The 13,513-nt window shown below is 39.7% G+C and overlaps 1 protein-coding gene across 2 annotated transcripts; it reads left to right on the top strand.

The window, feature by feature from the left end:
• The first annotated feature begins 5,562 nt into the window (after positions 1-5,562).
• Positions 5,563-11,740, top strand: LOC306938558 (tapasin-like). Of its 2 annotated transcripts, none has more exons than XR_013791749.1 (8): positions 5,563-5,789; positions 7,397-7,573; positions 7,946-8,206; positions 8,686-9,045; positions 10,031-10,354; positions 10,989-11,104; positions 11,260-11,285; positions 11,401-11,740. XR_013791749.1 is itself a non-coding variant. In XM_079522784.1 (8 exons), the coding sequence occupies exons 1-8, from the start codon at positions 5,726-5,728 to the stop codon at positions 11,410-11,412; spliced, it is 1,326 nt and encodes a 441-aa protein (XP_079378910.1). In that variant the 5' UTR covers positions 5,564-5,725; the 3' UTR covers positions 11,413-11,740. The 2 variants fall into 2 exon arrangements, 1 of the variants encoding a protein (XP_079378910.1); XM_079522784.1 differs by having other exon boundaries at positions 5,564-5,789; positions 11,003-11,104.
• Positions 11,741-13,513: the final 1,773 nt, after the last annotated feature.

The following is a 13,513-nucleotide window of genomic DNA, read 5'->3' on the forward strand; positions in this document are numbered from 1 at the left end:
AATGCTATTTTATTTACATGACATTTTAGTCATTATTGGCCTGGCTGTTAACTGTACAAGAACACCTTCTGTACTGTACTGTACTGTAGCATGGTCTACTAGCTTTCATACAACATTTAAGCTACTAATTAGTATCAAGATGGTCATGACCACTGGTCTAATGCAGCTCAAAAAACAATAATCTATTAATCAGAAGTCTCACATAATGTTTGGAGAGTGTTTAAAAGCTATATGAGGAACTGACTGAGCATGTGACATTCCATTTAAAGGATGTCCTCTAAACAAGGCCACACTGCAGCTCTCCCTAGTCTACACTGGGCCAACTTCAAGTACAGCACTAGCATTGTGTAAACGCACAATCCCACAGCTATATGGTAATATTTGACCCAGAGTAACATGCAATTGGTCTATTCTAGATCTAAAGTGCTTGATGTGACCAAAATCTCCTTAAAGTATTCTTTATTCCCTTCTTTATCCCCTAGGGTAGGTACCCTCACAAAAAACATGCAGTAATCCTGGTCTCTAAACTGCCTCCCCCTGGCCAGCCGGGGCACCTGATGGAGGGGAAAGGAACTGGTTGGAATAACGTGTTCCTTCCAAGTGCTACGTCCAACCAGGGAAACTCCCCCCTGTCAAGGAGCAACTTGGACACTCACGCATGAAGGAAGCATGAGTTCAAGTCTGTTGCTCTCCCCAGGTTGGCGGAGGGTGTGTAGAGCCCAGGATCACATTAGATAATTGACACAGAGGTGAAAAATGGGTTACAAAATCGTGGGATGAAAAATATATTTTAAAAAAAAGTATTATTTATTTATTGTACTTGTATTAGCAGCTAACATAACATTTGATCATGAATAATTGTACCCACACACATCAACACTGCATACATTTTAAAATTGAACAAGTTTTAAATAAAGGCCTAATTTTGGACAATATTTGGAACTGTACTACTGGCTAGTTGGCGGGGGGGGGGGGGTGTTGAAGAGGTTGCGTCAGAGTAATGTTCTCTGACTAATCAGCAGACCTCTCTCTCTTTCTCTTTCTCTCTCTTATCTCTCTCTCTCTCACCAGTATCAGTCCTTCTGTTATCCAATTTAACATCTTTCTTTTAACGTCTTTCTTTACCTTTTGCTCACCCCCTCTCACACTACTGTCTCTCCTTTTGTCCTCTCTTTAATTCCATTTTCCTGCTCCCCCACCCACCTCTTGCTCAGCCCTGTATCATCATGGTGATCTGGCCAGCTTGGGAATAAAAGTGGTTGTCAAGGAAGCGCTCTCTTGACTCCTTCACAATAGTCCAATCTACAGATACACAATGCCTGAGAGTTTGGCAAACCAAAAGGGTGCTCAATGTTGATACATTGATTCTAGAATCAAGGCAATCTTTTTAGGCTATAAATTACAAGGCTCCCTTGTAAAACAGAATCCTGATCTCAATGGGATTTACCTGTATAAAAAATGACCCCAGACCTAGCCTCTCTGCACAGATGTGTTCAAATGTCATAGCATCAACATGGTCTTCTCTTGTCTTTATTCGTATGGGTATGTGTCACTTTTTCATACGTATGGCTCTGCCTCACTCCAGCCCTCACTCCATGCACTCACTTATGGCTGGCATAGTCTTCCATAATAAGAGCACACACTTTTATTAAACATGGTAGAGCAGTTGAGGAGAAAGTGCATTCCAGGCTTTGTAGCACAGTGTCATTGTCATTAACTATTCTTATGACTTTGCATTTGTCAAGAAGTTTAAAGTTCACAAATGCAAACGAAAATAAAAGTCTGGGTACAGACTACCGAGGCTAAAAGTTCAGAGACTTATGTACATGTCAGACCACACACATTTGCTTCAGTCCACCCTGCACATGAAGCTGTTTTATAGCCATTCACTCTTCTGTTTCCTTCATTGCACATAATCTCTCACAAACCAATGCCACTGGCTCAGATGGGAATATTTGGTGCTCATGTGTTTGTTTTTGTACTCCCTGCTTTCATTTGCATCTCTGTGTATCTTTGTTTTCTTTACCCATAATTATTACAAAACACATCTATCTATGTTCTATATGTGTACTGTTTTCCACCCTCTCCTGTGTTTTGTCCCCTGTCTCTTTCAACAGACTTTCCATTGTATGAAAATAATCATGTTTTGGAAGAAGAAAAAACATAACACTGATGCTGCCCATCGGCAACGTTGACAGCGTTTTACTCCCATGCTTTACTCAACAAACGCATGTGGAGGTCTGAAGTATTTTGATTAAATTGTAATTTTTTTTGGGCCTTGATAGGTTTTGCCTCTGAACAAAATATCATGTAAAGTCACAAAAATGCCATAATTAATATAAACGCTATCACATACTGTAATATTTTGTGTCAATTAAAATAAGCTTTACATCTATAGTAACATACCTAGACAGTATTATTGTGTTGTTTTGCCCATCTTCTTTTTGCATATCATATTAAACATTGGCAAAAAAATAATCCCAATCCTGGATGAAAAACAATACATCTGTGTTGAGTATTAAAAGTCTAGGAACCCAATGTAGATACAATGATGCTGCAACATTTTAGAAAGAAACTGCATTTCCACACATGAGCAATGAAAGTCTCTTTGCCTGTTTAGGACAGTCCGGGGTGTCACAAGAAAGACTAGCCAAGCCCAGGAAGGAACACAAACAGCTACTTCATTATGCAGTCATGCAAAAGCCTTGTAAATGTTTCAACCCGACAAGGGACACTTGATTATACTGTCAAACAAGGGAACCAGGCCATCGAGACTAGCGATTTACATCTGAATAGGGGTGGTATTCCAATATTCCTCACAAGGTTACCTCAAGGTGAGAAGGTAGAAACTGATGATATTGTGAAAAATATAGACAGAAATTCTGAAATGAAACCCAAGTTTAGAAAATACATAATGCAGTACATTAACTTTTTGAGGCACAAAAGTCACTTGTCCGAAGCACGAGCACACACAAATACATTTTAAATTCAAACACAGTACAGTACAGTACAGTACAGTACAGTACAGTACAGTACAGTACAGTACAGTACAGTACAGTACAGTACAGTACAGTACAGTACAGTACAGTACAGACCAAACAAATAATTACAAAGAAGAAAAACAACAAAGAAGCACAGTGCAGTACAAGTAGTACAGTACAGTATGACTAGTACAGTACAGTACGACTAGTACAGAGTACAGTACCCATACAGTACAGTATGAGTACAGTACGAGTACAGTACAGCACAGTACGAGTAGTACAGTACAGCACAGTGCAGTACAAGTAGTACAGTACAGTACAACTAGTACAGTACAGTACGACTAGTACAGTACAGAGTACCGTACCCATACAGTACAGTACGAGTACAGTACAGTACGAGTACAGTATGACTACAGTACAGTACAGTACAGTACAGTACAGTACAGTACAGTACAGTACAGTACAGTACAGTACAGTACAGTACAGATTGCAGTTTTTGCATGGTGCTAGTCACTCCAAGGAACAGCAATGTGGGTCCCTATATGTCTCCATGTCCGCTTGAATATGGAACAGTACGAGTAGTACAGTATGAGTAGTAGAGTACAGTACAGTATGAGTAGTACAGTACAGTACACGTAGTACAGTACAGTATGAGTAGTACAGTACAGTATGACTGTACTTTTCAGACTCCACCATGGCCCATAGCACTTACCCTACCCCCTTAGACAGCACTTTTTAGACTTAGATAGCATTTGAAACAGACTTATGTCATGTAGACAGCACAATAACAGTACAGCATAGTATAATATATATGTATAGCTTATATGTATAGTGTCATTATATATAGATATGTTCTAATTACGTTCTTATAGCTTACGCATGTTTCTTGATAAATGCTTTTTATATATGTGATGTATTCCCATTTCCCATGCTTTTTGTTCTTGCTTAATGTAAATCGCTCTGGATTAAGAGCGTCTGCTAAATGCCTAAATTGTAAATTGTAGTACAGTACGAGTAGTACAGTGCAAGTACAGTAGGAGTAGTATGAGTATATAGTACAGTAATACAGTACAGTACGTATAGTTGCACCGCTCAGTTCACACAGGTGTGATCTTTATTCATTTTGATTTGATTTTAAAACATGTTTTAAATGTTTCATGTAATAATCTAGCCATGATGTCAGCCACTAGGAGCGTCACAGAAAAAGTGAAACTAGGAGTAACTTGTCCAACAAAAAAGTAATTTGTCCGGAAAGATTTATCACTTGTCCCGGTCAACAGGACAAGCCTTAATGTCAAGCCCTGCATAACAGAACAATAATGCATGATTTATTGACTGATTGAAGTATTTATTAACAATGCTTTGATCTATTACAGTATAGGGCATGAAACAGACAAAGCAAATCAAATCAAATAAAACACAAGAACAAGATGATCACCAAGTCAAATGAGATTAAGATTAAGACATTTTCTAATCCTGCATGAGCAATCTCTTTCACACCGTACATCTCTGAATAATCTACATGGTCTATGAAGACTGAAGAGTATACTATGGTGTGGTGTGTGTTCTAACAACTCAAATGTCTGACATGGGCTTTGTCCAAGTATGCATACATGTAGGCCTACAGTATGAAGTGTTGTACTTTTAGTTATTAGTTATTTTGGGAGGGGCTGAGGTAATCATATCACCGATATGTGTGTGTGTGTGTGTGTGTGTGTGTGTGTGTGTGTGTGTGTGTGTGTGTGTGTGTGTGTGTGTGTGTGTGTGTGTGTGTGTGTGTGTGTGTGTGAGGGGGGGGGGGCTGCGGTGCGTGCGTGCGTGATGGAAAGGAAGGAAAGTTCCCATTTTCAACTGCTTTGGCAATGTAAACGTATATGTTTTCTCATACCAATAAAACTCATTTGAATTGAACTGACAATTGAGTGTATAAGGGTCATTGGTCTTTGGGTTACTGTAACATATTTTTCAATTACCCTTTTACACTCAATTCAATTCAAATAAGTTTTAGTTTTGGCATGAGAAAACCTGGTTACAGATACTATAGTGAGAAAATGAGACAAAGATAGAGAATGGGAGTGTCAGGGACAGTGTGAAAGATACAGCGGGTGGCAGAGTGCTGTTGGTAGACAGTGTGAAATATGACTTTCAGTGAGCGCATGTCGTGACAGTGACTGATTGGATTAGGATTTGGCAGACAGTTAAAACCCCTGTTTCCCTGAAGAAGATTAAGTTTAAAGCCGTTTATGGTTTAAACCTTGTCCCGGAATCATGGTTACCTTTAATTAATGAGTAAATTTTTAATTGAGGATTACATTTAAGCTTTATGGTGTGAGCGTCACCGTTAGTCGTCCACAGTTAACATTTTTTTTGTATTGAGTTGTGCTTGAAATGTAGGCTACTGTAATTCTGAAAACTGTTAATAAATACTTCAATCAAAAAAAACTGCGACCTGCTGTCGCAAATACAGTAGGCTACTACAAATGTTGGTGGTGTTGGGAAATTGGACGGACTGCTGTCTATGTTATATTAGCACGCCATCTACCGGTGGAAGAGAAGGAATGAATCCTTAACCATGCATGCACCCATTGTGGAAAGCCTGGTGACGCGAGGTTATGCACCCATGGACAAAGAGAAAGTAAAATGCAGTGGTGGGTGAATAGCAGTCGATCAAACAAGTTATTATTCTCTGCTCTGACCTTTACCTGACAGAACTGAAGAGACTAGAGAGACTGTCTAGTGAAGTTATGTCTAACATCTTTACACTCTACAAGCTGGCCCTAGTTGCGTTCTGCTGCTTCTTCATCCAAGGTACAGTTGTGAGTTGTTGATTTCATGTTTAAAAAGTTGTCAGTCAAAGATCAGCGTCCAGTGGAAACAGTTGTTTTGCATAATGTGGTGTCTGAATTCAGTGAATTATAATATAGAATCGCGTTGTAATAAGTGGACTGCACTCAGACTTCTGTCCCTGATCTAGCGCGTTTTGGTTTCACCGAAAAAAGTGTTTATTTTTATTTTTTACAAATGAATCTACAGCATTATTTCTACCTAAACGTCGTGGTAGCCACGCTTTTATGATGAAACACGATTTGTATACAATAATAATAATATTATAGCTTAGCTACAATGTTGTTTATGTACATGGCGTAGCAGCACAGGGCATTGTGCATTCAATTAGCCTACTTCATCTGATCTTACTACTGAACTGATACTTTAACTTCCCCATATCTATCTGCAAACCTATGAGTCTAGCAGAGCCTTGGTCTCTAGGTAATAAGATACAATATGTCTATGCTCTTCTCTTCAAGGGATAGGCTACTAGGGGGCTACTACAGACTGCGAGTCGCAGTTTGCATATCCGGTCTAGAACGGATAGGGAGGTGTGTGTGTGTGTGTGTGTGTGTGTGTGACAACTTTCACCATGCAGAGTGGACAAACACGTCACATCAATCAATCAATCAATCAATCAATCAATCAATCAATCAATCAATCAATCAATCAATCTTTATTTGTCATGTCACAGGTACTAATATGGGTACAATTATTGATTGTGCAGAGCCATCATTGCATTGAGAAGATAAGAGAATAATAAATAATAATAAAAGAAGAATACAAAATATATATTTCATTAATTGAATTCATTCATATAGGGAAAGTGGAGAGGGGGAGAGGACTCAGACACATAATGTGCATGATATGTAACTAATCAGCATAAAAAGGTAATGAATAATTAATGATGTATCTAAAGTGCATTGCAAAATAAGAGACATGCGTAAAACAAGAGACGTGCGTCGTAAAATAAGAGACATGCATCGATTAGCAAATAATTCAACGCCACCACCGATGGGACAGTGACAGATGTGGCAGCACCATCCATCGGCAGACCTACATCCACAGCTGTAGTAATAACCCTAGAGAGCAAAGCAGGTTTGTGTTTGGCTGTGTAACTTAAGCCATGGAAAGAAATATAACGCAATATGTAAACACATAGAATTCAAATCAATGATGGAATGACAAGCTACTGTACATTTACAAATTAGTTGTAACATTCTTCTTGAACACCTATACGTTGTTGTATTTTTCAAGCCGGGAACACCTCTGTGTCACATTAGCTGTTGCGCCTATATATTTAATTATTGAAACATCATTTATTTTGACATTTTTAATACAAATTTTAAGTTTTTCAGAAAACTGGATTTAGAAGCATTTTTAGAATTGGTCTCAGGTCTAAATGGGTTAAGCAGTTGCAATTGAACCCAACTTAAGCTACTAATTTATCACCAATTTACCAAATACAAAGTTCTCTTGTGTTAAAAGATAATGGCGGTGTAGCGTTTAGCTGCGTTACAAACTTAACAGACACTGTAAGCAATGCTCACATCCTTCTCCTTCATTCCCCTCCCCTGACCACCTCCCAGGTTATGCCTGCAGCTGTCCAGTGTTGGAGTGTTTTTTTGTGAAGGAGAGCTCTGGCCTCTCATCTAGCCAGGAGAAGTCCCTGCTACACATCAGTACAGATGCACACCACCAGCCGACAGACATGCCACACCAGCTGCCTTCAGATATCAGCCCTGAGATGATCTACTATATCACTGGTTAGTTTTAATGTGCGTGTTTCTTTTGTTCTCTCTTTCAGTCATACAGTTACACACATTCACATGTGGTTGCTGCTCATGAGCACAGTCAAAAAAAAAAGAAGCAAAAAAACAAAAAAAAACATGACAACAAAAAAGTAAAAGACAAACAAATAGACCTGTAAGTACACACTGTATAGTGTGTCTAATTTGATCAAAGATCTGTGATGAAACTCCTTTGTGTGCCCTTTTTCCTTTAACATCTAAACTAGAAATTTTCATTTCTCGAATATACAAAATATACAACGTAATATACATTCACTTCTTTATTTGTAATAAAGAAAAAGCTAATCATTTTTATTGTAATTTCATTGCTAACTCTTACATCCTCAGACCCTGAAGCGACTCTCTGCCACCCCACTCTCCATGCTCCCAGAGGCCCCATCCAAAAGCCCCAGTGTGAGATCAACCCCTTCCTGCCTCATCCCTCCAGCATCGACTGGGCTGCCTCGCTCACTGAGTCTGCCCTTAGGTCTGCCCTCAATCCCATCTACCTGCAAGCTGATTGGTTCTCGGCCGCTGTGCAGTACCCCGACAGACAGCTAGTAGTGTCCAGTGTCATGCGCGCTCCCACTGCAACCAAAGAGCCCAGCGGTAAATTGTCAGAATGGACTAGACACTAGAGCAAGGATGAGCAACCTTTTGGGGCATGAGATCTATTTAAAATAAATTACTTATTTTCTATCAATTACAGACCCCATGAAGCCTTGAATTCACAGAGATTATTTAGTATTTGATGACTGGTGGAGTCTCTGGTAGGAGACTCAATTGACATTCATTTGAGTCTCCGCCGGTCATCAAATTATTGGTTTTGGAATGCGACAAAAACAAAAGAAACAATGAATTCAAGGCTTCATGGGGTTTGTAATTAATTGAAAATTAAGTATTTTTTTGGGTGAACTATTGCTTTAACAAGACTGGAGAAATCTACAATTGCCAGCCAAGCTGGCCATTGTAGGCTGCATCAGTCAATCATTTTATATTAATAATAATATCATTATTGCATTTCTTTCACTTCTCTTAGCCTTTTACATGTTTCCTCTCTATCTTTACTCTCCTTCCACACTCCACAGTGATTTTGAGTGTGTCCAGTAAGAGCGTCTCGGTACAGGTCAGACTCGGGGAGCCAGCGTTGTTGGACTGCAGCTTGTGGGCCGACCCCTCCTCCCCTCTCTCCGGGTCGGGCTTCGCCGTCGAGTGGCACTACCAGTTCCGAGGTAACGGCCGCCTGGTCCTGGCCTACGATGGCAAAAACGACCAATTGGCCAGCACCGGGGAGGAAGGGGCGACGCTGGACTTTGGGGGTCTCCACGAGAAGGGCAACGCGTCGCTGATTCTGCGGGAGGCCAAGGTGCGCCATGCCGGGACGTACATCTGCTCCGTGTTCCTGCCCTACCTCCTGGCTGAGGTGTCAGTGCATTTGGAGATTGTGGGTAAGCAGGGGTGATAAAATAGGACCAGTGGTGGAAAGTGAACTCAAGTACTGTAGCCTGGTTTCCAGCCCATAGACCCCGCCCACTCCACTGAGTCTGATAAGAAGGCTGCAAGTACTGTACTTAAGTGCAAATTTGAGGAATTTTTACTTTACTGGATTATTTTCAAATTTTAGCCCTATACTTTGGGGCGTCAATTTTAAAATTGACGATCTACAAGCTCATAATATAGCCGACCGTTATGAGCTTGTAGTTCAAATGATTATATTTGAAAACTTGTGAAATAGGTAATTAAATCAATTTACAGTAAATGTATTAAATTGAATACCAGGCTTTTACTTGTAGCAGAGTATTTCTACATTGCAGTCTTAATACTTTTACTTACAGTAAGTAACAAAATGTGTGTGTGTGTGTGTGTGTGTGTGTGTGTGTGTGTGTGTGTGTGTGTGTGTGTGTGTGTGTGTGTGTGGGGAGATTGATACTACAAATATACAAATATTTAATACAAATATTAAACTTTTCATCAATTAGGCACATTGGAGCCAAGCCATTACGAGGATCCACATGATTCGATTTTATTTTTTCTCTGGTCACCGGTGAAACTCTTTTTGCAACCGACATTGTTCTTTTGAAGCAATGTTATTGGTGAACTATTTATAATAATGGTTGCTAGTTCAATTTGGCCAAATGAAGGGTAGACCGTCACCACGCCACTAGGACATGAAGGGTAGACCGCCACCACGCCACTAGGACATGAAGGGTAGACCGCCACCACGCCACTAGGACATGCACACAAGCACCAGCAGCCAGCCTATATAGTGCAGCTTCACCACAGAATATTGCATTGGGAGTTGTGCGGCTTGGTGCAAACACTGCACACATACATTAATAACTTACTATAGCTAAAGATTAGACATGGAGGCCATGTTATTATTAAACTCTGTGTTGTTTCTTTACTTATCCGCTCTTCACTATCTACCTCCAGAACCTCCATCCCTTTCCATCTATCCCTCGCCGCTGCCACTCTCCTTTCCTGGCCAGGTGGTCACGGTGCTGTGCGAGGCATCAGGCTTCATTCCTCTCTCTCTGGAGCTCAGCTGGGAGTACAAGGGGGCTGATGGGAACACCAGGCCCCTGGGAACAGGCAGTGTCACCAGTCACAGGCAGGGATGGGACGGCACCTACAGTCAGAACACCAGACTGGACCTGGACATGGCTAAACTGGGCCTAGGTACAGGGGGGGAGGTCGTCTGCGTGGCCGTCCATCCTGGAGGCACACGACGAGCTGCTGTTGCCCTCAATGTCATCGGTGAGGCCTGACCTCACAAATGCAACCAGTCACAACAGTTTTAAGGCCAATCCACACCAATGCAACTCCTTGCAACTGCCATTGGAGATAGCCTCGGTCCCAGCCTTACTCATCTGCGAAGAGAAAAGCCTGGTCACAACCTAAGGCAGAGAGTGGAAGTGTCGGGCCACTTGTTTCATTCATTGTTGTAAAATAGTCACAACTCATTCCTTGTTGCATTGGTGTGAACTGGCCAATGCAACTCCCTGCAACATGCAACTACTTAACCATTATCCCCAATGGCAGTTGCGACTAGTTGCATTGGTGTGGCCTGGCCTTTATTACAGGAGATGTGCTTCCACTGAGTAAAAGCTTTTACAGTCAATGCAAATTAGGTTTGTGTCCATCAGTTGGAAGTGTTTAAATATGCCAGCTGAATGTAACAAAGTAGCTACAATAGAGAACTTGCCCACAAGAAAAATATGTAATATCATTTAGTCTTTCAAATGTCAATGTAACTAGTCGGAAATATGACTGTGAACATGCCTCTAGTCTATCTCATGGATTCAAATTCTCAGTTGCTTTTTTCATTAGCAATGTTAACACTGTACAATTCTACACTATATTTGTTTCCCTTTATGTTGCTTATATGTAGCTTTTACCTTGCAGGGGTCAGCAGTCCTTCCATTGAAGACGCCATGGCAATGGTTGGTGTGGCATTAGTGCTCTATGGTCTGATTAAAATTGTCTCCTGGACCTTCAGTAGCTCTGGTAAGAAATAATACAAAGAAAAATACACTATATTTGTAATATGAACTATTTGTAATATTACCACTGCTATTATTCACTGTTTAACACAGCAATAATAACATAAAGGATGTATCATATTGGGTATCTAACTATCAACATTGTGTGGATTTGTATAGGCACAGATGACGCTAGCCGGGACAAGGTAATTCTACTGTAATGATGAGGCTATTTGTTATCTTCTGAAATCTTAGAACATGTTTTGCCTATGTCTGTTACTTCTCTTCTGTAACTTATCTATCGTTCTCTCCCAATTACAGAAAGATAACTAAACATGAAGGAAGGACAAGGAGTCATGATTGTTCCAATTACTTCTTTCTGGTGTTCGATTTGACACTTTGTGAAAATAATGTACTGTAAGCCCTAAAGATGGATGGGTGACTGCTTGTGTGAGTGATTTCCCAAGGATATTTATTGAGTTGTGACTATTTTACAACTCATTTAGTGACTAGCAGAAAGTTACTCACAAAAAGTGTTTGTTTTTCTAGTATTGTAATTATGATTATGAATAACATGTATGTGCAGGTTGTAAATATTTTCTTTTCAGCATTTGTAAATGTTGTAAACATTTTCTAGTTTGTTTGAATAAATGAAAAGCTTTTCTGACATGATTTGTAGGTCATGGAATATGCAAAATACTAGAAGACCTCACTTTTTTTTCTCTTTCAAGTGTCAGTAATATATGTTGGCAACAAATATAATCATGTAAAAAACAAGCATATTAGAAGCAACTTTAATGATTTCAGATCAGAATACATAACCTAGCTACAAGCTATTGCACTAGTCCAGTGCAAACAGACCCTTATTAGATCTTTAACTCTTGAGAGCGTAAAATTAAACCAAATGGCCATTGGATTTCATTTTACGCTCTCAGGAGTTAAATTATTGTTATACATATAATTTACAAGAAGTCTACATAAGAGAATGTTGAAGGATTGTTATTTTGATCGTTTACCTGTTATTTCTCCTAATGGTACCACATTAATAGAGGATGGAATTGTGGACATTCTTATCCAACGATACCAAAATATGAGGCTCAATTTAGGCTAAATGTCATCAAATGGAGGTCTGTGGCTCAAATGCAGCATAAATAATGGGCCTCGACATGAAAAGGGTTGAAAACCACTGCACTAGTCTATGAAGACCACATCAAACTTTACATTAAAGGGGTGTTTTGAAGGGAATTTATTTGTTACATTATGAGCTACAGAATGAGTCTTCAGCTCATTGACAGGAACTTTTAATTGAATTGACCTGCACCAGTGACTGATGGTGTTACTGAGTACCGACTATGGATGACTAGAGATGACTACATACTGTAGGTGATGGCGACTATGGTGACTCACTTTTTACCTCATGCCCGGGCATGGCTGATGACTACAAATTTGTAAATATCAAGAATGTATACGAGGATGAAGCCATACTGATTGCGATGACCCCATGGACTTTACGGTCAAATATTCCACTTGCATATTGTCAGCCCAATGAGAGCATGGGTAACCCTAACCAGGGCTAGATTCATACTTAATAGTGTGCAGATGATCAGCTATTTTCAATTCATGACAGTCACAAGCAACTTAGTATATAAATTATGCTTATGGAGGAAGAGGGTCAGTTTAAACCACGTTGGTCCTGTTGTGTTAGGTTTGAGCAGCAGTATGGCTTCTATAGTTGCCGCCAAGTTGTGGAGCTTTCAGACTCGGTCTCTTTTAAACCATTAGGATTTTTGAAGGCAAAGTTTAACTGGTTAGTGGTTTAAATGATTGCGGTGCTATATTAACTGATCAGGACTCTTCGGTCTAGACTAGTGTTCATTTTTGAGGCATGTGAGCTTGTTGATGTAAAGTTAACCAAAATGCCACAACTGCTGTTGTGTTAAATATGACAAGTCCCTTGAGAAAGTATCGTGCTCATTGTCAACTAATTAAACATTGTCAGTTCTGCAGTCTGCTTCCGGTAATAAATAACCTTGATTGATGACTGAATTCTCATTAAATGTCCGTTGCCAGCCTCAGAGGTGTACAGTATTAAATGAAATAAACACAAACGGTCAAGCCAAAAATGAAGGCCAATGGTAAACCAAGCCTCCACTACATACTGGCTGTGACTCTGTGAGGTTTATAACAATTCAAATGATACATCAAAAGTTGGAAAAAATGACTCTTAACACAATAGAACCTTTTAGACTTAATTAAATAAAATTAATTTGAACGAGAACGCTCCAGTACATACATTGGCAAGTCTCAAGAAAATTACACATGAAAAAGGAAAAGTACAGTACGCATAAGGGAACTGAACCACCAGGCCATTCCAGAGTTTGCTGCCTTATTAAAAAAAATGAAACAAAATAAAAATAAAACAAATTAAGAAGAA

The sequence above is a fragment of the Electrona antarctica genome, assembly GCF_951216825.1.
Source record: "Electrona antarctica genome assembly, chromosome: 15".
NCBI lineage: Eukaryota > Metazoa > Chordata > Actinopteri > Myctophiformes > Myctophidae > Electrona > Electrona antarctica.

Excerpts from the sequence above, each read along its gene's own strand:
- LOC306938558 (XM_079522784.1), top strand. The coding sequence starts at position 5,726 with ATGTCTAACATCTTTACACTCTACAAGCTGGCCCTAGTTGCGTTCTGC. Across the intron at positions 7,574-7,945 it reads GATGATCTACTATATCACTG|ACCCTGAAGCGACTCTCTGC; the intron begins GTTAGTTTTAAT and ends TTACATCCTCAG. Across the intron at positions 11,105-11,259 it reads CTGGACCTTCAGTAGCTCTG|GCACAGATGACGCTAGCCGG; the intron begins GTAAGAAATAAT and ends GGATTTGTATAG.